Source organism: Alligator mississippiensis, chromosome 7 (genome assembly GCF_030867095.1).
Source record: "Alligator mississippiensis isolate rAllMis1 chromosome 7, rAllMis1, whole genome shotgun sequence".
Taxonomy (NCBI): domain Eukaryota; kingdom Metazoa; phylum Chordata; order Crocodylia; family Alligatoridae; genus Alligator; species Alligator mississippiensis.
In genome coordinates, this window is record NC_081830.1 from 15,180,668 (window position 1) to 15,208,349 (window position 27,682).

A 27,682-nucleotide genomic window follows, 5' to 3' on the forward strand; every position below is an offset into this window, starting at 1 on the left:
AACCTACTCAGAGCTGGCTGTGACTTAAGTGAAACACACATTTACCAATGAACAATTTGAAAGCGAGTTACAGATGGAATAAAGTTTGTGTTCAAGTCATTTCTGCCCATTCTTTTAGACAACCTAAACTGTTTGAGCGATAGGATACAAGAGTCTGAACAATTAGTCAAAGAGATTAGGTTTTTACCACATCAGCTTGATAACACCCTGACTGTGTGCAACCTAAAGGGAAAATTAGACTTCAGATTTGGGCCTAAGCGTAGGAAGCCTTTGGTTGAAGACAATCTGTGTATACTGGCTTGAAGCACAGAGAAGTTATCCTCTTAAAATCCATTCACTATTTTTATCTGGAGCAATTTTTAAGTGAACACTGTGGTAGCAGGACAATCCGTTCAATAGAACAGGGTGTGAAATGTAATAAATCTCTCAAAAGTTCCTCTTCCTTTTAGAATTCACCAGAAAACCCCTGGGCCAGGAGCCATTCATTTTCCAGAGCTCTGATTCCTGTTATTTCCATTTTGCTTCATCCTGCTAATAGAGTTTAACAATGTTTGCATTCCTCTCCAATTCATAAACACACAGACAGCTTTCCTTACAGCCTCCTTGACTTCCTTGTTTCGCAGGCTGTAAATGAGAAGGTTGGCCAATGGGGTCAGCACAGTGTAGGAAAGAGAGAGTATTTTGTTCAGGGCTCTAAGGGTGTTGGTTCTTGGGAACATGTACACTAAAATTAGGGTCCCATAGAAAATGGTCACCACAGTAATATGAGAGGAACAGGTGGAAAAGGCCTTTTGTCTCCCAGTAGTGGAAGAGATTCTCAGTATGGCGGTGATAATGCAGACATAGGACGTCAGAGTCAAAAGGAATGGGGGCAAAAGGAAAATAAAGCTAAGACTAAAAACTGTCAGCTCAATCTCATAAGTGTCACTGCAGGAGAGTTTAATCAACGGAATGTAGTCACAAAAGAAACGGTCAACTTGATTGGGCCCACAGAAGGTTAATTGTAACAACAAGAGAGATAAAATGGAGGCAACTATAAACCCACTGATCCATGAGCCAGCAGCAAGGCTGAAACAAAATCTGTCAGTCAAAAGGGCTGCATAATGCAGTGGTCTACATATGGCCAAGTACCGATCATAAGACATCACGGATAAGAGACAACACTCTGTAACTATCAAGATACCAAAGAAAAAAAAATGGATGAAGCAGCCAGAGAACGAGATGGTTTTGTCTCCAGTGAGGAAGCTGGCCAGCATCCTGGGCAGGAGGGTGCAGGTATAGCAGGTCTCCAAGCAGGACAAGTTCCCCAGGAAGAAGTACATGGGGGTGTGCAGATGCTGAACAGCTATGATGAGCACAATGATGAGGACATTCCCAGCCATGGTTGCAATGTAGTATATGAGAAACAGCAGGAAGAGAAGTATTTGCAACTCTGGAAGAATTTCAAATCCCAGGAGGATAAATTCAGTGACCAAAGTGTGGTTTCCTACTTCTGCATCTGCCATGGCATCAGAGATTTCATACAGCTCTTCAAAAAATGTGAGAAAACAGACACGTTTGAATTGCAAGGAATCAGTCCATCTCCTGAGTTTTCAAGATACTAATTTTCCCTGAAAACGATCCATCTAGGTTCGCGTTCCAGAGATCCATCCAGGAGGTGAATAGTCCGGCATATTCATTTCCAGAATGCTTTCATGGAAGCCATTGCCCCACCTGTGTCATTAAGAGAAAAATAAGGGAAAAATTCTTTGTAAGAACTGTTTTACAAAATCTGTAATACTGTAATAAAATGGTGGTAGGGAAAAAAGAGCAAATTTTGCATGTTCTATATTGAGCTACACACTCAAAATTACAAATGATATGTTTTAATTTTGCACAGCTGATAATATTAACATGTCATTCACAGACTTCCTGTTGTTTCTGGAAGTGTGCTGCTATTAGAAGTTGGCTCTAAGAAGGTTAATCAAAGGTTTATAGTATTTTAGGCTTAAATTTAATGAACTCCAGATAATAATTCTAGTCAGTGCCTGCATTATAAATGAAAAATGTAACAATTTCTATCATTGCTAGTTGTATAAATATGGTTTGGCATCTTAAAGCACTGGAATCTTTCTGATTCCAGAATCAGTACATCATAAAGAATAATGAAGAGGTTCTGAGTCAGAATATAACTCCGCGGTCTCCGTAAGCAGATGGAAAGCAGTATTTTGTCCTGTTATAATTGTTGGGCTGCTCTGTTACTGCATTGCAAAGTACTGCTAACCCTAAGGGTTTGCAAAATATTCATGAAATTCATCAAATCACAAATCATAGCATTGAATCAATTTGAAAGACCTGTCATTTGAGGAGTAAGTACCTTTTTTTCCTCCCTACAAACAGAGCTTGTTTCAGGAAAAATGCAAGTGAGCAAAGTACGTCCATATGTGTTGGTACTGAAATTCACACTAGGTACTTTGAAACAACGCTGAGAACCAAGTGTAGAAAATTCATTACACTGGTTCTGCACTCTAGTCTAAAAGACAGAGATGCAACAGGACGCTTGAGTGTCCTGAACGATAGTGTCACACACAGCAGTGTCCCTGGCTGCTGTTCCAATGCCAAGGTTAACTGAAGGGGACCAAGCAACCTATGCACTCCTGCCCTGGCTCCTGAAGTGGTATGGCAGACATCTCTTTGACCACTTCTGGATCCACCTATGAGGACAGTGTTATTTTCTTGGGCTGTGCGAAGCTTCGGTCCCTGACTCTATTCAGCGGAGATTCGACCTGATTTGGTGGCCAAATCTCCAAATCTGAGTGTCTAGAATGACTGAGACCCTGAATGCTTGGACTCTGTGACCTGGTCTTCTGATCCCCATATTTTCCCAATGTGATAACCAATTAGGAAAATGAGGTATACAGCATGATTGTAACAGAAACACACCCAACTTTTAGCAAGTTTCTTGTAGTGGGATTCAAAAAAGATTAAAAATGTTAAGACTGCATTATTCAATTTTAGCATCCACATCATCACCAAGAGAGAAAAATTAGGATTATTGTAACATTATCACAAGAGCTTCTTTCATTCGGAATTGATTTTTCTTAACTCACATCATTATCTAACATGTAAAGCCATTCCCTTTTGCTAGCATGTAATTATGTATCATCTAATGTCTATAATTACATATGTATGTCTAGATTAATGCTCGTTTAATAAATGTTATGTATTAAAAGAATAATTTAAACTATATTTCACCTAAACCAAACTAAAATATTTTGATAATTAGAAACTGCTGATAAGAAATGAGACATTTAAGGACTTTTAATTTAAATCCTGTCTGTAGATAAATATTTTCAAATCAACACAAAACACCATTGTTCCTTAAAGATATATATTTAGTCTATACATTTTAGTCTACACTAAAATAGCAGTTTACAGGTTTTTGTTCTGTTTTGTTCAGCTTCTCTGAATAATAGAATATGGATCAGTATTGAAAAAAATTGTGTATATTCAAATAAGTTAATTAGTGTATATTAAAATGGCCAAATGCTGATATTCTAACATGTGAATACTGGTTGTGTTTTGGCACATTAAAGCACAACCTTATGCTTCTGTTGCATAAATAGCTCATCAGTATACTATATATATAAAACTTATTTCTATTTGTAAGTGGACAAAGCAGTTCCATCTCTTTATCTATCCATCTCTCTGTCCATCTATTTACCTACCTAGCCAACAATTCAACTTAAGGCAAAGATAAGAATATTTAAAGAAAAGAAAAATGTTTCTTTACCTTACAAGGATGCAAAACAGCTTAAATCTCTGATGTGGTCCCTCCCATCATTATTCTGGAGACCAAAGTAGAGGTCTGAAATCAATCTTCTATCCTGGTGCATTTCAGATACATCATTTCTCCCAGGTAAGAGACCCACATATTTTCAGAAAGATGCTGTGATTCTTCACTCATGCCTTTGTCCAGATGTATGCTAGAGACTTTATACAATGTCAGTCTTTCCTTGGAATCATTATTTCTCCTGGCTTTAAGAAGGTGATAATACTCTAGACATTTCTGCTGACGGGCATGTCACATTATTACCATCCAGCCAAAGCACAGTATGATAGAAACAAGTAAACAACCTCCAAAAATAAAAGCTGCTTACCATATTAACATAGAAGGAATAAAAAAAGGAACAAAACCTGAAAACAACCCCCTCTACACTCATTAGGACTGGCAGAAAGTCACTGATTATTAAATAATGCATCCCCTCAAGAATGCAACTGAATTTCAGGCAGAATTCAACAGTTCGGCAGTGCCGAAATCTCTCTTACTGTATGAAGAAAAGAAGCCTTTCACATGAAGCAGAGAGGAAGAACTAATACTGGCAAGGACTGAATGCATTTTTACATGCAGTTATGTTTCGTATAGATAAATCTGAGACAAATTCACTGCTTTGGCAAAGAACGTCCAAAACCATCAAAGAATAGCATTGGACATGGACAAATATACTTGTGAATCATACATTCCTGCACTAATTTGAAGTGTTGTGTAGGATACAGGCCCTTCCCAACTGATGCACTTCTTATTGTGTTAGAAGTGATGCTATTGAGGTGCTCTACAGTTAGGGCACTAGAGAGCAGATGTCCCAGTATGCTTCTAGGCCTCTTGACCATTATTTTCTAGAGGTTTCCAGGAAGAGCTGACTGGCAACATCAGAGCCTTCTGAGTATTTGACCAGGTTTTGGCTTAGTGGTTCTGTCGCAGGGCACCTCAGTGGGGAGAAGACCCAGAAGTCTCTGAACACCCTACACCTCTCTTCCCTCTCCACCCCGATACACACAAATCAAATAGGAAGAAAAATAAAGCTTCTTTGGCATTGCATGGAAAATGGCATCGTGAGCGCTTGCCCCACACCCCTTCTGCAAAGGGGGCTTCTCCTACTGCACCCCACCCCTTGTAGATCTGCCCCACACTCCATCATGTGCAGCAACCACCCCATCTCTCCACCCACCTCCGCTGCAGGCATAGATAGTTCATGCCTCACTGCTGAGTGGGACTGAAGCGAGTCCAGATGCTACATCTTGGGACTTATCCTTTCAGCTCTCATGTGGGAAGCAGAAAAAGAAGATTGGCTTCTCTGAAAAAAACTTTTGGTGCCCCTGCGCTTTCCCAGGTCTGAGCAGGGGTGAGGGACACTGCGTTTTGGGGCCGTGAGGAAATCACTCCCTGTCTACATGCCTGTTTCCCAGATCTCACATGCAGGTACTGCTGCTTGGCACCCATAATCACCCTGAACACCGACGTTCCCTCTGTCCACCCTGCTAGCTGCAGGTGAAAGGGAAGCCCACCTCCATACTGCACAGGAAGAAACTTCACGCTCAGGAGTCATAGCCATGGGGACCAGGGAATAGCACAGAGCAGGAAATCTCTCTGTAGCAAGAGGGACTGCAAGGTTTCCTTGGCCATGGTCTGGAGCAAGGTGGTCGTGGAGCTGGCTGGCGATGTGGAATGGAGCCTGCTGAGCAGGGTCGACTCAAGAGGCATCAAGGGCAGCAGGAAGTGTTAGGCTAAGCCTTCCCTTGTGTCTGCAGGGAAGGGGATACCCCCAGTGTGAGAGACACCCCCTTTTCCACCTCTTGGGAAGAGAAATGAATTCTTGTGCGCCAAACCCCTGCCATTCCCCACCCACCCACCCACCCACCCACCCACACATAGAGAGAGAGCACCCAGGCCAGTTTGCAGTTGCAGCTGTTTATTGCAAAAAGCAGCTGGAAGGTTTAACTCGGTCACAGCTTTGAGGACTCATCAGGATGCTGGAGGATTGGCTACACGTTCCTGCTGCCTCTGGATTTGGGTGGGGAGGGGAGATGCTGTTCTGTATATTGGGCGCTAGGGGCCAGAAGAGGAGAATGGCTGGGCTGGCAGTGCCTGTTCTGCATACTACATATGAATAAGCAGTAGCGTGACTAAGGAGGGGAGATGGATGTGGGACGTGGGACGTAACTTTGGATGTGGGAATAACAGCGGCTGCCAAAGTTGTGCAACCACGCCATAAGTCACCGCTTCCCCACTGCGTTGTCCCTGCCCTGTGAGCCCAGCTGCTCTGTTGCACCTCTGACTGTAACTAGCGAATGAGGTGGATTTGGGGCCTCTGTGACCAAGCCTTTCGTTCCAAGCAAAAGCTGAAGGATGCAGCGGGGTCAAGGCCTGCCCCACCCCTGGCTACTTGGGGAAGCACTCTTTGTAGCTGCCATAGTGGACAGGTGCCAGTCCAGCTCCGTGGACTTGCTCACAGGTTATGCAAATCCTCCGGGACAAGGTGGTTGTCCCGTACACACAGCCTTGCCATGGGTCCTTTCTTATAAGTTTGCAGTCAGTGACATAGAAGCTGTCGTTGCTGTAATACCTGTTGTTGGGCTTCTTAGTCCCAGTCCGTGTGCAGACGGCTTTTACTGTTCCTAAATCTGAGTGAATGAAGGTGTTGAAGACCTTGCACTTGGGAGTGGTCATCTTCTGCTTCTTCATCCTCGTGTTGCAATAGAGGTCATTGAGCAGCTGGTCTGGCACCTCGTCGATATGCTGCTGCTGGAACTTCTCGTATTGCGATGCCTTGCCGTCCGCGGTCGGCCAGGAAGACATCGGGGTCAGCATCAGGAACATCAGCAGCACGGCGGCACAGGGCCCCCTGGGAGACATGGCTTCCTCAGAGCCACTCGATCCACCTGCAGTTGTGGAAGGGGCAGGGGACATGGGTGGAGACGGTTATAAGGAGTACGGATTAACTACCCACCCGACTCTGTTATGTACCCAAAACCCATCACCTCCCCCCACCCTGTCCTCCCCAACGCTCCCTCCCATCACCAATGCCCTAAAGCCCCTTTCTCTCCCAGCAGCCATTAGTGCCATACAGAGATCCTCATCACTTAGAAAAAGGACAATTGTTATTGGCATTGTCGCAGGGCACCTCAGTGCCTGCTCCTAGGGAGTAGAGACTGCCAGGGAGAGTGAGAGAGCCCTGGTGAAGGCGCAGCGTGCGGTGATGAGCTCAACCAGTGGGTTGCGGGCGGGGAACATAGACCCCGGGTTGTGTGCGGGGTACATAGACCCCAGCCCCAGAGAGGGGCGGCTTTGAGGCACCCTAGCGCAGGCACGACGAACCCCAGAGAGGGGGCCATATTATTAGGAAGCCCAGTGCGGGCACGGTGAGCCTCTGAAGAAGGGCTCGGGGCAGAACAAATACCCACTTGGTCTCCAGGAGCTTGTGGGGAGCATGAATCATGGGGTGGTATCAGGGCCCTTTCCTATTTAGGGTGGCATTCCCCTTCCCTGCAGCCCCAAGGGGAAGGAGGGGAAGAAGAAAGATCTCTTCTTGTCTTGGTAGCCATCTCCGCAGCCATCTTTCTCTCCTTCTGCATGGAGCCTAGGCCCTGGGCAGATGCAGCATTCGCTTCAAAAGCAACAAATGCTTCAAAGGGTGAGTGAGCAGACAGCAAGCCCTAAGAAGCCCTCCAGAAAGGGCCACAGTGCTCCAAAAAATGAGCCCAGCTCAAGAAACTGTTGTTAGCTTTTGGTTGTTGAAACACTTCCAGTCATATTTGCATGCTGCACAAGGCGCGCTGGGAGGTTGCTCAGGTCTCAGGCATCCCACAGCGCTCGGCTCTCCCCAACCTCCGCAGGGCAGTGGGGCAGGACAGGGGGAAGACTGGGGTGGGCAGCAAAGCAGGGCACTCCAGGGTGCCTGGCAGTTTTGCAGCTGGAGAGCAGGAATAGCTACGTGCATCTCTGACTCGGGTCCCTGGCCCCCCAGGGTGGGGTGCTCAATAATCCCCACAGTTTTCTGACCTGACACTTCTGCTTCATCGCACTTGGAAGGCAGCTCCTAAGTTCGACTGCGTTCTGCGTTATTCCACTTGGGAAACGTGCATGTTGAAACACCCTTAAATGTTGGTTTTCCTGCTACCTGACATCGCCTTCTCATTTGAAAATGCAATTTAGTTTCATTTTGAGTGGAAATTTAAGGCACAAATATTGAATAGTTTTTGCAAACCTTTGTTCGTGTCATTTCTAAAATCAGTTGTGCTTTGCACTGACAATTCATTTTTCTTCGTTTGAAATTTCTAGCGGAGGGCATGGACGTCTTCCTCAGATCTCTTGAGCACATTTCAACATGGTCCACGGTAGAGCCCCAATAGCTCTCAGCCCCCAGCTTTGCCCATGGCAGGGGAGGGGGCTTTGGGAGTTTGGTGGCATGATGCTGTTGCCTTGTAGTTGTGCAAGGGGCACACACCTCAGCACAGCCCCAGGGGGGCACGTGCCCCCAGATCTGTGCACGGGGCAGAGACAGGCTGCTGCTGCGGGCTGTACAGGACTTCAGTTAGATCAGTCTTGTAAGGCCTGATCTGTTAGCCCACATCACAAATAGGGTTAACTTTGGTCTATAAATGGGCAGCCTGATCCACCAAACTTCCTGAACTTCTGTAAAGTTCATACTTAGATCCCTAGTTAGGTCAATCAAGTTGAAGGTCCGCACCCGAGTGAACTAAGTTAGATTGGGTGGCCATTCTTAACCCAATCTAACCTCCCTGAACATCTGTACCTAGCCTGTGTGCCTGGGAGAGCCCCAGCTCCTGGTTAACACGTGGTAGCACCTATGCCCTGACTTCAGCAGCAATGCCCACCTCACTGCCCACACAACCCCCCAAAAGGCAGGACGCCCCAACCAAGCAGACACACGCTCCCCAAGCTACCAGGCTTCGCCCCCTCTCTCTCTCTGCCGTGTTCAGGACAGAAGCCACAACAGCCAGAGGAACCAGGAACAGAAGTTATTTACAGAAATGGTGCGTGTGCACACACATGCACGTGTAGCAGCTTGCTCTTAGTTTGTGCCGGGCCTCAGGCACCCAAAGCAAAACATAGAAAATATACGGGGCAAAGTACGCCCATGGTTTGTGTTTGGAGATTGTACCCTTCCCCAAGGGCTTTTCGAGATTGCCTCCAGGACCTGGGTGGCCGCGATTTGGACTGGTGGTGATGAGTCCTTTTCCAGAGACCTCAGAGCTGGAAGGAGAGAGGAGACATTCATGAACAGACCACTCGTGCTAGCAGCGCCACAGGTGGCTCATCCCTGGGCATCGGGGCTCAGGAGTGATGTGGGGTGGGCAGCGCACAATGCATGCAGACGTGCGGTCTCTCGGGGTCCTGCAGCCTCTCGGCTCCTTCTGGGCTCCAGAAGGGAAGGGCAGGGGCTGGATTTCTGACTTACAGCTCTGCAAGTGGGCGATGTTCAGCCACCTGGTAGTCCCTGGGCTGCTGTACTCCAGCATGATGCCTAAACACACAGCAGGGACAACTGATCAGCTTCCCCCGGTCGGGGTGCAAGGAGAACTCAGCCCCGAGGCAGGTCGCTGGTTCCCCTGTGCTGTGTTTGCCATCGCAGGCATTTACGACCAACACACTCCCTGCACGCTGCGGCCCAGTAGGTCCCTGCCCCATCCCATTTGCCTCCCCCATGAAGTGGTGCCGAGCAATCCTGAGCCGTGCCGGGTGACCACGTCCCAGACACGTCTCCATCACTCAGGATGACTGAACCATGGCCCAGGGCATCTCTGCCACCACCCAGCCCTGCTGTCTGGTTCAGTCCCCCTCCACACCAGCCTTGCAACACTGGGAGCATCATGCTTTCCCAGTGCTTTCTGGGGAGCCTGAGGCACGGGCTGATTCGCAGCTTGACCATTCTTCGTGGGGGTGGGGGAAACGCACAGGGATCAGGCATCCTCTCTCACCGGTAAAATGTATAGCTGCTGCCCGGATCTCTGGCCAGGAGCTGGTGTAGTACCTCCTGGTCCTGTAGCACATACCCTCCAGGAGTGCCGGTTTTTCTTTGACCTGGAGGGACCAAGGACACGTAAGCTCCCGGTGGTGACAAGACCTCTCGCACCACATGCTGGTGCAGATCAGGAGGAAACAGGAGCACCAAGGAGCAATCTTGGCCTGTCCCATGCCCCGTGGTCCTGGACCTGGACCTTGCAGGCATTGGCACTGTGCCCCGGTTCCCCCCCTCCATCCTACAAAGAGCCCTGCCCTCCCTCACCTCCTGCCGCTCACAAACTCACTCACCAAGTGCCTGCAAAGGTCTCGCAGCAGGACATTGACCCGCACCTCTCCTGACCCCTGCACATAAAAGGCCAGGACTCCCTGCACCCTCCTGAGCCCCAGGTAAGGGCAACAGAGGCCCACAGCTCTTCTGCACTCCTGAAAAACACAGTCACACCAGGTCTGGACTCCCTGCTGACTGCTGAGCAGAGCCCAAGGCTTGCCTCTTGACCCACGACTGTGCCCAGGCCAGGAACAGGAGGGGCTGGCCAGGAGGAGCCTGGCACTAGGCACAGAGGAGAGGCGGTGGGCAAAGGGAGGACTTCTCCTGCCTTTCAGGTGCCACCTGCAGCTGACCTCTGTCTCCCACTCAGTAAACCATGTGGGGAGACTTCCTGCATGCACAGGGGGTCAGATGTGCAATCTGCCCTGGACCTGGGAGGCAGCCCCAAGCTCAAGGAGGTGCCTGCATGGAGCTGCCCCAGTGGGAAGGGGATGGCCACCACAGGATGCAGGAATGGCAGAGCTGCCCTGGGGCTGGATGGGGAAGACCTGGGGGGGGCTGAGGACACCAGTGTCACCAGTCCTTACCTTGGCCACCTCCTTGTTCGGGTCCTGCAGGTGCAGCAGCAGCGCTGCCCAGCTCTGCCTCACCTGGGTTTTATACCAAGCGTGCCATCTTTTTCTTAGGCACCCTGCCAAGGTGGCGAACAGGGCAAATGAGGCTTTGCGCAGGGCATCATCCTTCTGTGGACAAGAAACCCCAGTGGGGTCACAACCAAACCTCCATCTCATGGGCTTGCTTTTCTTCCTGAGAACTCATTTCTTCCACAACAGTTAAAATCTTCCAGTTTGGACTGGAGCAAAGGGCAGCAAGTGCATCCCCTCCCCGACAGGGCCCACAACGAAGAGCAATCGAATGGGGATGGGGAGCGGTGCTCACTCACGTGGTCGAAAAAGGCCCTGACGTGCGTCCGCACAGCCAAAATGACGGGCCCTGTACTGGTCCCTAACTGGCTGAGGACCTTGGCCAGAGATATCATGCCCTCTGTCATGAGCTTATCTGAAGATGGCACGAAGGAGCCTTGGACCAGGGTGTCCAGGATGAGGGTCCGGTGGTGTTTCAGCTGGACAAACAGAAGACGTGACACACGGATCAGCACCTACGCTCCTTACCTCTGGGGTCCCCGTTATTCCCAGAGCGTTCAGGACTTCATCTGTCCAAGCAAGCCCCCGCAGCTACATTCCCGTATGCCTGTGAGATGCAAAGCACCCACTTCTGCACCAAAAGTACACTCGTCACCCCAACGGTCCGTAGAGACACCATAGGGGCGAGAGAACAACACTGGATATATGTCGGGGGGTTGTGCACCCTTTCAGCCCTGCCTCATTGTCCGGTCTCTACGGTAAAGCTCTGGTCCAGAGAGGGCAGAGGGATTTTGACCTCACCTGCTCAGGGGCACCATGTGCCACGTTCCCCAAGGCCCTGGCTGCCATCTGCCGAACGTCGTAATTGCCGTCCTTGGCTCGTTCCGCCAGCAGAAGAAGGGCTGGGTTCAGCAGCTCCTCGTCCTGAATGGACGGGTCACTCATAAGCTAAAAGAAACCAATGCATGCATTTGATCCAGCACAGTCATTGCCAAGAGCCCAGCCCTGCAGCAGAAAGGTATCCCGTGCCAGAGCAGAGTCCCACAAAACACCACGAGGAAGAGCCTCAGCCCGTGGTGCTCTCCTGTTGGACGTGGGCATGCTTGTCTGCTTAGATCCAGGGCAAGCATCAAGACAGGGGCCTAGTGTGAGCGGGAGAGGTGGTGCCGATGCGAGTAGATGGGGGCACTGCTTGGTTGAGAGCAGCGTCTTCCTGGGATGCTGGGTGCTTATAGAGGGTGAACTAGTTAGGACCAAGCTCGGAGCTGCTGGCTAGAAAGAGGTCTCGGTAAGGAAATCCCTCTCCTTGTCATGTGGCAGAAGTGGTGAGGCGTGGGCAAGGGCACAAGAGAAACCTCTCAAGTTATTCCAGTGATCCTCCCTCCTAGGAAGGGGCTGGGGCACTGCCCAGGGAAAGAGCACAGCAACCAGCCACCTTTCCATCCAACTGCTCATTCTCTACGGGGCCTTACCTGGCTGAGGAAGGCTGTCCCTGTGAGCCTTAGCTTTGGTGACCCAGCCCGCACCCATTTGAGGATCTCCTTGATGAAATTTGGCATTACCATGCCCGACGGCAGCAGAGCCCTGCAAGAGAAGACCCCTGGCTGTGGGACCGGCTGGGCACTGCCAGCGCTCGGTTGCTCGGAGGCGGCAGCTCTCATCTCTTGGGGCACAAGCTCCCTGTCCCCAGCCCCACGCCACCCTGCAGCTTCAGCACGGAAAGTGCCCCCTCCGCCGCTCTTCCCTCTGCCTAGAGCGCAGATGCAAGGCAGCCTGCCTCTTACCTGGCCAGGTGGCACACCCCCTCGTGGTGTGTCTCTGGGCACTCGAGCAAGGGCCACGTTCCCTCCTTGCACAGGGATGCGGCATGAGGCCCTGGCCTGCGCCATTTCGAAGGGCATGGGGAAAGTGTGGCCGCATTCCCTTGCTAGCCTGAGATGGGGATGCGCGGATCAGGGGGTGTGAAGTTGGTGGTGCTTGTTGGTGCTTTCCAAGCGTGGGAGGGATTGGTTTGTCTTGTGCTGGCGAGTGAGCAAGGGCCCTTGTTCTTCTTCTTTTCCCTGCAGGTGCCGGACATCCTGGGCACCATAATGATGCACATGCCCGCTATCCAGGAAGGGTGCATGAAGAGCTGCCTGCTGGAAGCTGTGGCCAGTCTAGCAGGCTTCCACATAGAGGCCGTCACCAGCAGCCTGCTTTGTAGACCTCTGCCCATGGACAGGTACTTGCTGGCTACTCACGTGGAACATCTCCATGACCCAGCTCTCAGTGGGGTCTTCTTCAAGGAGGCCCCTCATGATCTCACCCGAGGCCTGCATGGACAACTCGTGCAAGGACTGCAAGCGGGAGACAGAAGAGGGAAGCTGGAGCGTGTTCACAAACCCCAGACCCCTTTGGGGAGGCCAGGGGTGACTGCCAGGCCCAGGGCCGGCTGGGGATCATGCCGGTGGTCCCAGCAGGTGATGCCACAAGTCGGCTCTTTAGGTGTACCTGTATTTGCAACGAGTCCTGAGCTGTCTCCCCCTCCTGTGTCAGGTGCTGCACAGCTGGGAGAGGTACCAGGCACCTGAGGCAGGTTTCAAGCAGGCTTCTGTTTGAATCCCGATTCAGGGAGGGTTTCACCTTGCTGGCAGAAGAAAGAGAGGAAGAAAAGCCCTCCGTCACACTGGAAAGTGGGTCTAGTGCTCAGATACAATCTGAACCTGAAATCCAGACACCCCTGGGCATGGCGGCTGAGAAGCTCTTGCACTGCCCACCACTCCTACTTGTCCCACCACCACCTCCAGGTCTTTCCATCCAACTCCCCAAGCGGACTAAACACATTGCAACCCCCCTGAACCCCGCTGCTGGCAGGGCAGCCTGTGTCCGGAGCCCTGCATGTGTCTCTCAGCTCCACATCTGGCAGGAAGAGCACCCCAGGGTGACGCAAGGAGCTCATCTCTGAGCAGGGCATCCCAGCTCCGAGAGCCAGGGCATGAATCGCCTACCTCAGGTGCTTAATGGCAAGCATGGCCGTGAGGCGAACAGGAGAGGCCAGGGAATCCATCGGTTCCTCTTTTATGAAGTCCTAAAAGGCATTAGCCTGATGTGACTCAGGGGAAGACGGATGTGAAAAGCAGTCTGCCCCCACAAAAGAGCCACTCCCAGGAAAACCAGTCCCGCTAGGTTCCCCCCAGGTCCTTTGCAGTTTGGGCCCCCGGCCTCCTCCCCACTCACCAGCATGTACCCCAGCAGCTCCTCTTTGTACGTGAACTGGAAGCTCTGGGAGCCGTCAGCGTCCTGGATGACACGGCTGATCTCAGTGACTGACCGGATGAGGGTCAGCTTTAAGTCCAGGTCCTGAATTTCATGGGGGAATGACAAAGAGATGAGGATGAGGAGCGGAGAAGAACCGAGGTCCAGAAGGCAGCCTCCTTTGCACCCCTGAGAGATGTCTACAAGCCCCAGAAAGCCCCGGGCCCACCCCCGTCTCAGACAAGGTGCATGGCAGTGTAGGGGCTCCCGCCTGGGGTAGGTGCTCGTGCCTCAGTGACGCAGGGAGTTAGGGGCTGGGAAGTGCATGAGCAGAGGTGGGCTCGTTGAACATTTACCTTATTGAGGATGGTGATGCCAAGCACCTGGGAAATAAAATGTAAAACTACCGTCAGCGCCTGGGACGGCCCCAGAGCGCAGCACACTGCTGGGTCCAAACAGCGGCCGGGCTGGTGAGCGCAGAGCAGCGCAGGGGCATGAATGCACAACCCCTGCCAGAGCAGGTTGAGAGGAGCATCTAGCCCAGCAATCTCCATACATGGGTCCCTCCCACTTCCCATCGCCCCAGGAGCATGAACGCGGATGCTCCTCACAGGCAGGAGTTCAGGGTCATCAGAGCATCCGAGCCGTCCAGGCACCCCGGTGCAGAGCAGACCTCAGTCCCACGGCAGGCCTGTTCCCACCACGCTGCACTCCCAGGCTCCTACCTGGCAGCTGCTCACGTAGTGCTGCAGGACCCCCCTGGTGATGTCACGCTCCACGCGGGGGAGCAGCTGTGTTTGGGGGGCATGCACAGCTATTTGGCTGTAGGCCAGGATCAAGGCCCTGTGGGTCCTGCCTCTTCTCCCCTGGTGAAAGTCCTGCAGGGGTGACACGACACTCACACCATGCCCTCTGCCCCCAAGCAGGAATCCCTGCTGACCAAGGAGCTGCCCCAGCAGCGATACCAGCTCTCCCTGCCAGCCCCACAAGACCCACAGCTCTCACAGCACCATCCCCAGCGCTTTGTTTCAGATGCTCCCAAGCCTCATCATGTCCGTCCTGCACCTGGGCGGCTTGGCAGAGAGAGCTGCCGTGCCATGCTGAGCCACGGAGGTGCGGACAGGGGCATGCGAGAGTTGGTGACCTCCAGGAACTGGGGCAGCAGGCCTGGCGGTGGGGCAGGGGGTGGGAGTGCAGTCCTGGGTCCCAGCCCCTGCTCCAGGGCCGCCTCGGGCATTTGGCCATAACAAGTCCCTGGGCACAATGCATTGGGAGGGCCGGTGTGGAGGAGGTGGCCCTGCCTGCTGTGCTCAGTGCAGAAGCTGAGCTCCATTTTCCAGCAAGCACGTAGGTGTCTTTTGACTCCCCAGCACCTGCCCAGGGAGCTGGGTGTGCACGCTGGGCTATGCACTTGGAGCTGGTACTTTCAGGCTGGGCAGTAGGGCTCGTGTCTCCTCTCCCACAGCTAACGGAAAGAGGTGAAAACTACACAGTCTCCTTCTCCGGGTGAACAACAGATGTATTTGCCTCCAGGCCCAAAAGGGGCTCTTTGAATGCTGACGCATTAACCTGAGGCATAAAAAGTGTGACTAGTGCAAACTGCGCTCCCCGCCGTCTCAGCAGACCTCTGATGTGGAGCACGTCCCCTGGGAGAGGGTGCCACTGCCAAGCTACTCTTCTCCAGGGTTTCTAGGGGAGGAAGCCAGAGAAAGCCCCCAGCTCCATTACCTGCAGGAGGCTGATGATCCCAGACACCTGCACTTTACTAATGGCAGCACCAAAGTCCTCCAGGGTGCTCAGGGTGAGGTCCAGGTGGCCCTTGGCTGAGAAAGCCAGGATGCTCACGACTTGCTGAAACCCAAGAAATGCATTGGTGAGTGGGTCTGACCCAACCCGAGCATCCTCCCCATGTCCCATTGATGCTACAATGCGCACCCGACCTGGAGCAAGTGAGGGGGCTGTGCGAGGGGAAGGCCAAGGGAAAGCCGTGTAGCAAACCAGCAAGAGAGAGGTGAGGACACGAGGGGAGTCAGGGAAGACCTGGCCGTGTCTGGACAGAACAGGGCCCTCACCTCTCTCTCTGAAGTGTCCATGTAATCTGTGTCCTTCAGAAATTTCTGGAGCTGGGATTTCACGTAGTCAACATCCTGGCAAGAGGCCAGCGTGGTACCAAGTGCCTTATATAGGAAAGTCTGAAAGAAGGAGACCAACATCACCAAAGAGCTGGGAACACAGCAGCCTGCTACTTGGGACAAGAGCAGCCCAGAAACACCCCATCCCCAGGAAGGACCAAGAGAGCCCAGCCCCAGCACCCAGCAACTACCCCACTCTGTGCAGGGAACTGGCAAGTAAAGGCAGGGACAGCCCCTCCGAGCAGCTCCCTTTGGGGCAGTCAAGTGGGTAGAGAACCAAGGACCATGCCTTGGATCAAGAAAATAGATTGGAAAAGCACAAACTCTGGAGAGAAAGTCTCTGCAGCCTTCTTGGCCCAGCACCACGAAACAGGTGCAGCAACCCAGGCTTCGCCAAGAGCACGCACCTTCTCCGGGGAGGAGCAGGCGTAGCTGGCTGTCTGCACCTGCAGCTCCAGGATCAGCTGTCTGCTCCAGGCATCGTCGTCAATGGTCTGCAGTGTCCTGTTCAGGAACTGAGGGCCCGAGTGAAGGGAAGCAAAGGGACGGGTGCATGGGCTGAGTCGTCTTCCTCCTCCTCTGCTGTGCCCTTTTTAACACCCAAGAGGCCCCGAGCAAGGCCTCGTCCCCTTCCACTTGAGCTCAAAGACACTATGGAAAGGCTGGACGATCCCAAATGACAACTCTGGATGTCAAGCCAGACTCAAGGAGACTGGCAAACCTTCCAAGTTGGACTCCTCCTGCCTTATTGACACTCAGCACTTCATTTCCCTGAGGTTTGAGGGAACACCCCCTTCCCAGACAGCCCTCCGCAGTTTGCCTGGCTGCCGTAACAGCTCTGCGAGCCGTCCTGTACCTTCAGCAGCAGGTGCTCCCACCACACGTTGTCCTGGCAGGTCTGAGCAGTTCCTGAAAGCGGGAGGCAAACAAGAAGGATGTCACTGCTGTCGGCACTGAAGAAGAGTCCCAGGTGCCTCCCTGGGCATCCCTTCTGCGGAAGCTCCTGCATCCGCACCCTGGCACCTCCTGGGTCCCAAAGTCACGGGCCTTGCCCCCCATGCTCAATGGGTCCAGCACACATCATGCTGACAGGCCTGGGAGTTGTGCACAGCCAGTCCCTGCAGAAGTGGCCGTAAGAGGCATGGAGGGTGCTCAGCACCTGGCGGACATGCTCAGCACAGCTCGGCACAGGGCTGGGATTTGCACGGCCATCAGCTGGCTCTATCGGGTTCACGGGACTTGGACCTGATGAACCCAGGATGAGCGGTACAGGACCGGCCGTGCCTTACCTGGTCGTGCAGGGCGAGGCAGACGATCCCGAGTGTCCCGTCAGGGAGAGGCACCTGAAAATCATAGGCCACCTCCAAGACCCAGCTCAGACTCTGCAGCAGAAGGTGGCCATGAGAGGGAGGGTCAGCGAGGGCAACCAAGGACCTCTCCTCACCCCCACCCATACCTGCGCAGACAGGCACGGGCCAGGGCTGCTTTCCCAGGTGGTGTCTCACCACGGTGACATGAAGGTTGTCAACCCCTGCCCCGTACTGCTGCAGGAGACAGGGCAGGCTCTCAAAAACAGTATCACAATGCCCCTCGTGATGGAGGAAGAGACCCATGGCGGGTCCCAGCGCCTGGACCGCAGCCTGCTGCAGCTGCAGAGAGGGAAGGCAGGACTGAGTCCCTCGCACAGACTTGCTGGGAGGTTGCCCTGGACCAGGCTAGTGTGCAGAGGAAGCAAACTCCTTGCTGCCACCCCCTGGACACCACAAGACACACCTGGAAGGCCCTGCCCCTACCCCAGTGCTCACTGCCAGCCATTAGCGCACACAACTGCACGTCGCCTGCGGGCAGAGCATTTCTCACGCACGTGGGATCACCCCGGACACGGGGTGTCCCTGCCACGACTGCACAGACATGCATGCATAGTGACACGCGACGGATGTGCTGCAGGTTTAGAAAGACAGCAGCCCTCACCTCTGGGTCCTCGCTGCTCAGCCAGCTGCTCCTCATGAGACTGAAAAAAGGGAGCACGTGGAAACAGTAGTCGGCCGCCCGATTGATGGGGAACGGGACCTCGTCCCTGACCTGGAACTTCATGTTGGCAGCGTGAGCAAAGCCTTGCACCACTGCGGAGGGGAGGAAAGACAGGGTGTTTGCAGCGGAGGTCTGCTGGCCAGTGCAGCACGCTCCGGTGGGTTCCAGGCTCGAGGTTCGGCCCTGGGTGCCCACCGGGGCACCTGCAGGAGGGACTTGCATTCACCTGCACACAGTGCCCGCTTCATCTGGCTGGTCTCCACCAGCCGCAGCACGTAACGCAGTTTGCTGAGCGTCAGCACCAGAAAAGGCTCAGATTTCAGGGCTGCAGAAGGGATGGGAGGACACACTGTGCTGTTGGAGACGTTCCTGTCCACCTTCATCCCTCACACTCAGCACCAGGGCTGGGCTGGGCTGGGCTGGGCTGGGCTGCCTGCTGTGGCCTCCCCAGCCTGGCCATGCTGGGTGAGCAACACACTGGGGCTTTGTGGATGTCCAGGAAACCCCACAGCGACCTCCCCTACGTAGGGCAATTCTGTGTCTGCTGCCCCGGCCATGCCCAGATGCAGGAGAGGAGCAGGGGTGCAGGGGCATGTTGGGGAATGGCACCTGGTCTCCACTCCTTCCCATCCCAAATGCTTTTCCAGCTGTGACGGGAGTTAGTACTGTCTCCTTAGAGCCAGGAGGCAGACTCCTTGGGCCCCAAATCCAGGTCAGCTGTGGTGGCCCCATTGGACAGAGGTAGTATTCATGCCCTCCCTCCACAAACCCTGAGCAGAGCCACAAGCGAGGGAGCAATGCTGTACCATAGGCTTAGACCAGGTCGCCCAGCATGATCAGGAAGGACAGGGGTGGGAGCTCCATGATGTCCACGTGGCTCTGCAGCTCGTGCATCACCTCGTTGTAAAAGGTGCCGGCAAGCGCCACGAGGGTTTTTCCTGCCGCCACCTGCACTTCCTCAGTTTCTTGCTAGAATAAAAACAGAAAACTGGAGCAGTCGCCCGGCGCACACTTGATACCGCCCTATGTCAGGCTGGGGATCAAGGTCCCTCCTCCGAAAGGGAGGCAGAGTGGTGCATTAGCCTCAGCATCTCCATTGTCTTAAGTCCATGCCATCCTTGGGTAGCCCTTGGCTCCAAGCAAACTGCCTCCCCCACCACCTACCAGCCACACACTGGCAAAGCTGCTCCTGAATTCACCAAATCCCCCTAATATTTCCCTGCATGAGAGCCCTCACCCATGAACGCCAATGGAAACACTTGGATGAACTATATTTTGGCTCTAGTTGTCTGCTCAAGTGCAGAATTCACCTGGGCTGCAGCACACAGCTCCAGCATGGACCAGGATATGTCTTGGGCAATGCATGCTGGTGCTGCCCCCAGTAAAGCACCTCTGCGCTCTGGGCTGTCCCAGCACCGGAGCTGCCCCAGGTTTCAGAGGAGCTCAGCACTGGGCTGGATCCTGTCCGTGCTCTCCAGAAACATCTGGAGGAGATCGGTCTTGAGCGAGGCTGCAGCCCCTAACCAGGGTCCGTGCAGGAGACGCACCGTCGGCTCAGGCTCCACCGGACCAAACAAACTGGGCACAGACTAAGGCTTTGCGTGGAGCAACTGGGCCGAGCTCACTCACCTGGGTCTCCCTCAAGTCTTTGGAGGCCAAGTGAATGATCCTCCCGACAAGGCTCCTGTCCAGGCCCTTGATGTCCCCCTGCAAGACTTGCTCCAGGCTGGAGTAAACGGTTACTCTTGTCTCCTGGGAACGCACCGAGAGAGAGAACCACGAATGGGGTAGGCTTTGCTTTGGGACCAGCAGCAGACCATCCAGGACTATTGTGTTGAACATCAGCCACCCAGAATCACAGCAGCTCTGACGGGGAACTTGCTCCCTGGACAGGAACACAACCCCGGCCCTGGCATGCAGATGTTGACAGCTGGCACTAGCAAGGGAGGTGTGTCAGGCACTGGGAAGGCAGGATGCACCAGGGTGGCGGGAGACGCAGAAATACAATCAGAAAAGCAGCCAGATTCATCACAGGCACCGTCCCCCGCGTGCACTGGGGAGGTGTCCCTGACTGACGCACATTTCCTTCAGCCAGGGGGACACTTGGGGAGTGATAAGGGGCTGCCGGGTGACCCCAAGCAGCAAATTTAGCATTGGGTTGCCAAGCAAAATGCTGCCTTAAACCATTGTGTGATTGGGTGTGTTGCTGAATGCAGAAAGGAGCGGAAATACTTGTGTGTCAGGTTCCCCTGACACAGTGGGGTCATCCGTGGATGCGAGCACATGAGGTGGGGCAGGGGTGCTGCCAGGGTCTAGACAGAGACTCAGCACCCTTGGCTGGATGCCCAGCTCTTTTCCTGACTTGCTGTGGGCCATGGGCACACCACTTCACCTCCTAGGACACAACGCTGAGGCTTTCCAGGTTCACGAGGTTGCTGGGAAACTATAGTTTATGTCAGCTCAATGCTGCGCGATACTTGGAGGAAGACGCTCAAGAGGCTCACGGCATTATGTGCAGGGTGAGGGCTTGTCTGAATGTGACTTATACCACACCCACCATGCACTGGGAGCAGGGAGATGATGCCCGTGTGAGCGTGCCCTGATGTCATAGTGACATCACAATAGACCGAGGGCATGTTGTATTGGGACCTTGTTTTGGGGGAGAAAGAATGGGAAAGACACAGCGGATGGAATGGGCAAGGACCAGCCCTACCTCCTCCCGCTGGAGTCTCTCCAGCACAAGGCTCACAGCAATGGCCAGCTCCACGTCCGATGCCTGGCCGGACCCTCTCCCTGCAGAGGCATCACTGGTGGAAAGACCTGAAATGGAGGGAAAGGACTCTGCTGATCTCCATGTGAGATGTCACATTGGTCTCTCTCTTCACCCCCCGCTAGCAGCTCTGCCGGAGCCGAACCCTGTGGCCTGGCTCCAAAGCAAAGATTTCCTAGCACAGCCTCCACAGGACAGCTCTCCAGGCCGCCCTCCTGGGGCACTTTCCTTACAGCAACTTAGTTCTGCCAAAAAGCCCTTCGTTGTCAGTGGGATGGAAATGATGCTCTGGCGTTGGCCAGCTTCAAAGCGTTACAAGCTATAATCATCAGTCCCGTGTGCGATGGCCACGGCTGGACCAGCCACAGGGATCTGGTCAGGGAGAGGAAGATGCATTTTCCCCTTGCTCCTCTTCCGACTGTTATGCTGGAAGATTTGCTTGCAATGTTTTGGCACTTGAATACCCAGGCACTTGAAAGGGGAAATTACAATTTTCCCCTTTGCAAAATATTGCTTGCAATATTTTGGCACGGCAATACCCAGGCACTTGAAAGGGGAAATTACTGTGCCATTTGTTTTCAGGAAAATAAGGGCCATCATGTAGACAGTGACAAGTCTTTTCTCCTTGGCAATTAGTTGGAGAATTGGGAGCACACACCATGATTGCTTAGGGCCAAAGTTTTCAAAAGTTAACGTGCCTCTACACGTTCTGGGGGTGCGGAGGGGCTGTTTAAGTTAGAGTGGTTCCTCAACAGCCACTTGAATGAAAACGGCTCATCCTCACATGTATTAAGTCTTCCACATTTTAAAATGGCCACGAGATCCCTTGCAATCAAGCTTATTCAATACGCTTTAGTGAAAGGACCTGATGTAGCTGATCAGGCTATATGAGGCACGGAGAACAGCCCGGGCATCTTACCGCTGCCGTGTAGGGTCAGGTCCATGTCTTCCATTATTCAGAAATGGCTTCAACAAGCTTTCTGTCTCTCGCTCGCTGAGCAACTCCTATCGCAAAGGCGTCCGGAGCCACTCAAGCGCCAGGTCCGGGACGCAGGGAAGAGGTGAGCCAACAGCCTTTGTGATGTAAGCACCACCATGACAACGAGGTGACCATGTGTGACCTCATAGAGGGCTGCTGATCAATGAGGGGCTGCGTATCGTGTCAGCTCTCACGTGGCTGCACAAGGCTCCACATCCAAGCATCCCCCGAGGAGGCTCAGTTTGTTTAATGTAGGAGATCCCCGGCCCTGAGATCACCTGGGAGTTCTTCTGTCGTCTCAAGTAGCGCGGTACCGTCCAACACCGAGTTAGTATTTCGCTCTGCCCACGGTTGGATTTGTAAGAGATAAAAACAGGGCAGGACCGGGAGAAGCTTCCTCTGAACTGCTACTTGCTTGGCCTCCTTTGGTTTGTCATCTTGTTGTCCAAAAGGGCTAGTTGAAGCCCTCAGATGCTACAGAAGTGGGCTGCAACCATCTTGTCCAGACTGAGGTTTGGTGCAGTTCATGTTGAAGTTACATGTACTCATCATGGCCAAGGCCCACAGTGCGTCTGAATGATTAAGTGTCCTTCTTTAGCGTGACTGGGGGACATGACTTAGGGGGAAAGACTGAGGGAAATGGGCTTATTTAGTCTGGAGAAGAGGAGACTGAGGGGGATTTGATAGCAGTCTTCAGCTACCTGATTTGGGGTTGGATAGAAGAGGGAGCTAGACTGCTCTCAGCGGTGGCAGGTGACAGCACAAGGAGCAATGGGCTCAACATGCAGCAATGGAGGTTTAGATTAGATATTAAGAAGACTTTTCTCACCAGGAGGGTAGTAAAACACGGGAACAGGTTACCCAGAGATACAGTGGCAGCTTCATCCTTCATCCTGCCCTCCCTCCTGGGCAAGTCTCCCCTGCACCCTTTCTTCCCTCCCATCTCCTGCCTCAGCACCCATCCCAAACATGCCCGTGCTCTTGTAAGCAGCCACTTTCTGCAACTTTTGGCAAACTTTCCCGCTCCGCCGTTGCAGGGATCCTGAGCCCTGCTGCAAATCTGCACCAGGTACGCCTAGGTTATTGCTGCCCAGAGCAGGGAGGGGTTGGACTCCATGAACCTCAGGGTCCCTTCCAGGCCTAATGTCTACAATTTCTATGACCAGGGGTTGTCCAACCCCTTTTCAACACCTCTAGTGTTGGAGAGTCCGCAACTCCCCTAGGCAGCCTATCCCACTGCCTCCCTGTCCTAGCCATGAGGAAAATTTTCATGCTATGCAATCACAACCTACTTGGCTGAAACATGAAGGCGTTGGTCCATGTCCTACTCTCCACAGCAAGAGAGACAAGGTGTTTTCCCTCTCCTTCATAACAGCCTTCATTTCTTTGAAGACTGTGTTCATGTTCCCCTTGAAGTGCCTTTTCTGCCAGCTGAACATGCCTGTTTCCTTCAGCCTCTCCTTGCATGACTTGCCTTGCAAGCCCTTTCCTCGTGTCTGTCACCCAAGTACATTGAATCCCTCCGGAAATAAAGGCTCATTTCCACTGGCCCTGCTGCTAGAGTGACCAAAACCCATTTCCAACATCACAAGTGGAAAATACATTTTTCTCACTGGTCATCTTTTCACTCAAATCCTGATATGAGGCTACAATAGGCGCTAATAAGGGTATGCATTTATTAAGAACTCTGAGATCCAGCACGAATCTCCAAGAATTTCTTAATAATTCCCTGTTTTTTCCCCAAATCCATTGTGATCTTCCCACCACTCTTGCTCCATGGACTATCTCTCCATCCTCCCAACCTCGACCGCCCAGAGCTGAGCAGGGAGCGAGCGGCACAGCTGTCCATAGCTCCATGCTCCCTCCGGGTCCTGGTTTCTGACTCAGTTTGGCTCTGTGCCTGAACGCCGACTTTCTAGCTGTCCCCTTGGATGTAATAACCTAGTAGCTGACTCCTGAACCCTAACCCTGCCTGTGTTTTGGGCTCTGCTTCTGGATTTGATGAACTGGTCTCTGACTCCTGGCCCCTGGTGCAGCCTATGGTTTGACTCCTGCCCTCCTGCAGTTGTAGCCTAACTGCCAGGCAAGGTCCCCCGCCACCCAGTCCCTGACATTAGGCCCCAGTCTGGAGCAAGGTGGTCATAAAGCCGGGGTATTTATGGGGATGGAGGTTTGGCGTGAAGCCTGCTAAGCGGGGTTGCCTCCTGATCTCCCAGTGGCAGTAGGTAACACTGGAGTCATCCTTCCTCAAAGTCTTCAGGGAAGGTGAAACCTATAATCGTACAAAGCCAACCATTTCCAACCCTGGAGCAGGGAAAAAGAATAAAACAAGTTATTATGTACAACGGGCCCTTTCCCTCCCTCTGCCCCTCCTCCTCTCCTCCCTTCCCTGGTTAGAGCAACACACACAGTCCCAGACAGTTTGCACTTGCAGCTGTTCATCGCACAAAGCAGGGGGTTGTGGTGCTGGGGGTGCTCAAATGCATGGTAGACAGCCCCAAGGTTACAAGTCGGAGGCCACAGCAAAAGTGCTCGTGGTGCGGCCCTGCCAGATTCCAAGAAACGTGTGAATTCTGCTAAATACCTCGTCACCACGACATGTAAAAGGAAAGGAAATGCAAAAAGCAGCAAGAAGGCTCCTCTCCACACCTATCCTGTATAATGGTTAAGTGGATTTTGAACTGAGATGGGGCGGCGGTGCTCGAGCCAAGGTGCAGTTTTGTGGTGGGGCATAGTGCGCTGGCTTATTTCTAATACAAGCAATGCAAATCTGCCCTCTCCTGACACATCTAGTGTATTGACAATCCCTTTGTCGCAGGGCACCTCAGTGCCTGCTCCTAGGGAGTAGAAACTGCCAGGGAGAGAGAGAGAGCCCTGGCAAAACATAACCACAGCTGCAGGGTGCCGGGGCAGCTAAGGAGAGCCAGATGCCTGTAGGAGGCAGGGCCTGGCCCTTATAAAGCCCAGGGCTGAGGCCAGGCTGGCAGTCCCCTGCCAGCAGCCGGAGGGGCAGGAGCTCCTGGAGCTAGGAGGCGAGCAATGCAGGAACTGCTCTAGCTGAGGGAAGGAGGGCAGCTCTGAGAGGATTGCGCACTATGGTTTAGCCAGGTGGCTTGGAGTAAAGTTGTTACAGCCAGTAAGCGTTATGTTTGAGTTATAGCCAGGAGGCTCGAGTTTGTGTTCAGGCTTTGATATTACACCGGTGGTTTGGGTGAGGCTATAGGGGTTGGAGGAGGCCCAGTGGGTTGCGGGTGGGGAACATAGACCCCGGGTTGTGTGCAGGGTATGCAGACCCCAGCCCCAGAGAGGGGCAGCTCTGAGATGCCCTAGCACGGGCACGATGAGCCCCAGAGAGGGGGCGATATTATTAGGAAGCCCAGTGCGGACGCAGTGAGCCTCTGCAGAGGGGCTAGTGCTGCGACAAACCCCGGAGCAGGGTGGAGTGCTGCGGTTGCCCCCGGTGAGAGGAGGTAGTGGCGCGGTGAGCCCTGGGAGAAGGGGCAGCAGCGCGGTGGGCCCGAGAGTCAGGGGGCGTCACTGAGAAGTCCCCAGAGGGGGCACAGCGAGCCGCAGAGAGGGGGCGATATTATTGAGAAGCCCAGCACGGGCATGCAAGGTCCCAGGGAAGGGGGACTATTGAGAAGCCCGAGACGGGCGTAGCGAGCCCGGCTGTAGGCTAGTGCAGCAACACCCCTCGGGCAGAGGCAAGGTGCTGCGGTTGTCCCTGAGGAGAGGGGATAGCAGTGCGGTGAGCCGGGATCAGAGAGGGTAGCCGTGCGGTTGGCCTAATGGACCGGAGACCCACTAGAGGGTCCCTGAGCGGGACAACACTTTTAGAGAAGGCCCAGCGTGGGCTCGACGAGAGTCCCAGTGAGGGGCTGTGTATTAGAGAGCCCACAGTGGGCTAGATCATAGAGGAGGCCCGAGAGACGGGCTGTGTACATGGGATAGACGCTGGTATGTCTCTCTCTATCAGCAAGGCTTGGGGCGTGGTATTAGGGGTTGGTAGGAGCCACGCGTAGCCCATAAGGCTGGGGTGCCCCAAGGCACCCACGGGTGCAGGATAAGACCCGCGAGGGGTCCAGGAGTTTACGTGCCCAAGGAGACGCAAGGCAGCCTCCCAACTATACATAAACATCAAAGACGTGGCGGGCGAGAATTTGAGGGTGCCCTTGGGCCGACTTGGCACAGGGAGGGGGTTGTAAGGAGATCACGGCCCTCCTATAGGACCCCGCCGTGACAGGTTCCTACCCTGGAGCAGCAGGAACAGTGGTTTAAACTGAGGAAAAGCAACTGGTGAACATGGATAGTGCTGGAGGCCTGGGGTGAGTTGTGGGACTTGGGGCCTCAAGCAGAGTGGAGTATATGCAATATTAATTTCCTAGGTCTAATTAGACAGCAAGAGATGAAAGAGGAATTGGTTCTTCTTTGTGTCCTGGTGAAAGCAAGGTTTTTCCTGGTGACTGAAATGAGTAGAAGGTATTAGTTTCCTAGGAATAAGGTCAGCAAAAAGCAGCTGCTACAGGGAAGCTCCAAAATTATGCATATGACTTGATCTGGCCAGGAATTCGTGGTTCCATTTATTCTGTGACCATGGGGTGAAATCAGATGAAGGCATGGTTGTGTTTCCAGAGTGCTGTACTTGTCTGCCCTGGGGTCTGCCAACAGAAAAGAGGGGTGTGCTATTAAAGAGAAGCTGTGAGTGACACAGTCTCACTTTTTTTGGCTAATAGGACTTCGTGTCATAGGCTGTGTCCAAGAGAGACTGAGTCTGTAGCCTGATGGTTTGAGCACTCCCATCAGCCTTAATAGAGGATAAAGATTTGATTTGGCAACTTTGGCAGAACCACATCTGGATTAGTAAACAGCTGTAAACACTGTAACTAACACCATACAAGAGAAAAAAAATTGGATGAAGCAGTCAGAGAACGAGATGGTTCTGTCTCCAGTGAGGAAGCTGGCCAGCATCCTGGGCAGGAGGGTGCAGGTGTAGCAGGTGTCCAAGCAGGACAAGTTTCCCAAGAAGAAGTACATGGGGGTGTACAGATGCTGAACAGCTATAATGAGTACAGTGATGAAGATATTCCCAGCCACGGTTGCAATGTAGAGTAGGAGAAACATCAGGAAGAGAAGTATTTGTAACTCTGGAAGAATTTCAAAGCCCAGGAGGATAAATTCAGTGATGGACGTTTGATTTCCTCCTTCTGCATCTGCTTTGGCATCAGAGAAATTCCATACAGCTCTGCAAAATAATCCAAAGGAAATAAACACCTTTGAATGCTATTGAATCAGTCCATATCCTGACTTTTCAAGAGACTAATCTTGCTCGAACGTGATGGATCCAGGGAGGTGTTCCAAAGCTCCACTCTGGAGGTGAATACTGCTGCATATTCATTTCTACAACACCTTCATGTAAGCCAGTGCCTCACGTGTACCATTATGAGATAAGAAAGGGCAATATTTGGTAGATATGCAAGAACTGTTTTACAAAGATGTCTAATCACTGCACCATGTAGCCTTCACCCTCACGTCCTAACTTCATAGGGCAGAACAAAGATTCTTCTAATCTGAGAAACTTCAGGTTACAAAATCTGCAATGCAAAAAGAAAATGGACAAATATTGCATGTTCTATATTTGGCTGCTTTGTAACATGAATTATGAATTCCATCTTTTAATTAAGATAGCTGACATCATAAATCCTACTCATACTACTCTTCCTTGTGTTTCAAATATACCTCTGCTTCAAAACCTGGTTCTAGGAATAGCAGTCAAAGGTTTATAGGTTTTACAGTTAATATTTCACAAATTCCAGATAAAT

General features: G+C 52.7%; 3 protein-coding genes and 1 long non-coding RNA gene across 4 annotated transcripts; all 4 read right to left on the reverse strand.

Annotated features, from left to right (window-relative positions):
- Positions 1 to 482: 482 nt before the first annotated feature.
- LOC132251812 (olfactory receptor 11A1-like) lies at positions 483 to 1,505 on the reverse strand. Its single transcript, XM_059731735.1, has one exon. The coding sequence runs from the start codon at positions 1,503 to 1,505 to the stop codon at positions 483 to 485; it is 1,023 nt and encodes a 340-aa protein (XP_059587718.1).
- A 4,694-nt stretch (positions 1,506 to 6,199) lies between these two features.
- On the reverse strand, positions 6,200 to 6,673 carry LOC132251813 (ribonuclease pancreatic-like). Its single transcript, XM_059731736.1, has one exon. It carries the CDS (start codon positions 6,671 to 6,673, stop codon positions 6,200 to 6,202), a length of 474 nt encoding a protein of 157 aa, XP_059587719.1.
- A 3,568-nt stretch (positions 6,674 to 10,241) lies between these two features.
- On the reverse strand, positions 10,242 to 12,282 carry LOC132251814 (protein maestro-like). Its single transcript, XM_059731737.1, has 5 exons — positions 12,190 to 12,282; positions 11,519 to 11,665; positions 11,017 to 11,196; positions 10,661 to 10,816; positions 10,242 to 10,355 (listed from the first exon to the last, which is right to left on the reverse strand). Exons 1-5 carry the CDS (start codon positions 12,280 to 12,282, stop codon positions 10,242 to 10,244), a joined length of 690 nt encoding a protein of 229 aa, XP_059587720.1.
- Positions 12,283 to 13,215: 933 nt separating this feature from the next.
- Positions 13,216 to 14,019, reverse strand: LOC132251677 (uncharacterized). Its single transcript, XR_009463640.1, has 3 exons — positions 13,934 to 14,019; positions 13,705 to 13,784; positions 13,216 to 13,343 (listed from the first exon to the last, which is right to left on the reverse strand). It is a non-coding gene; the product is annotated as an uncharacterized LOC132251677 (long non-coding RNA).
- Between the last annotated feature and the right edge of the window lie 13,663 nt (positions 14,020 to 27,682).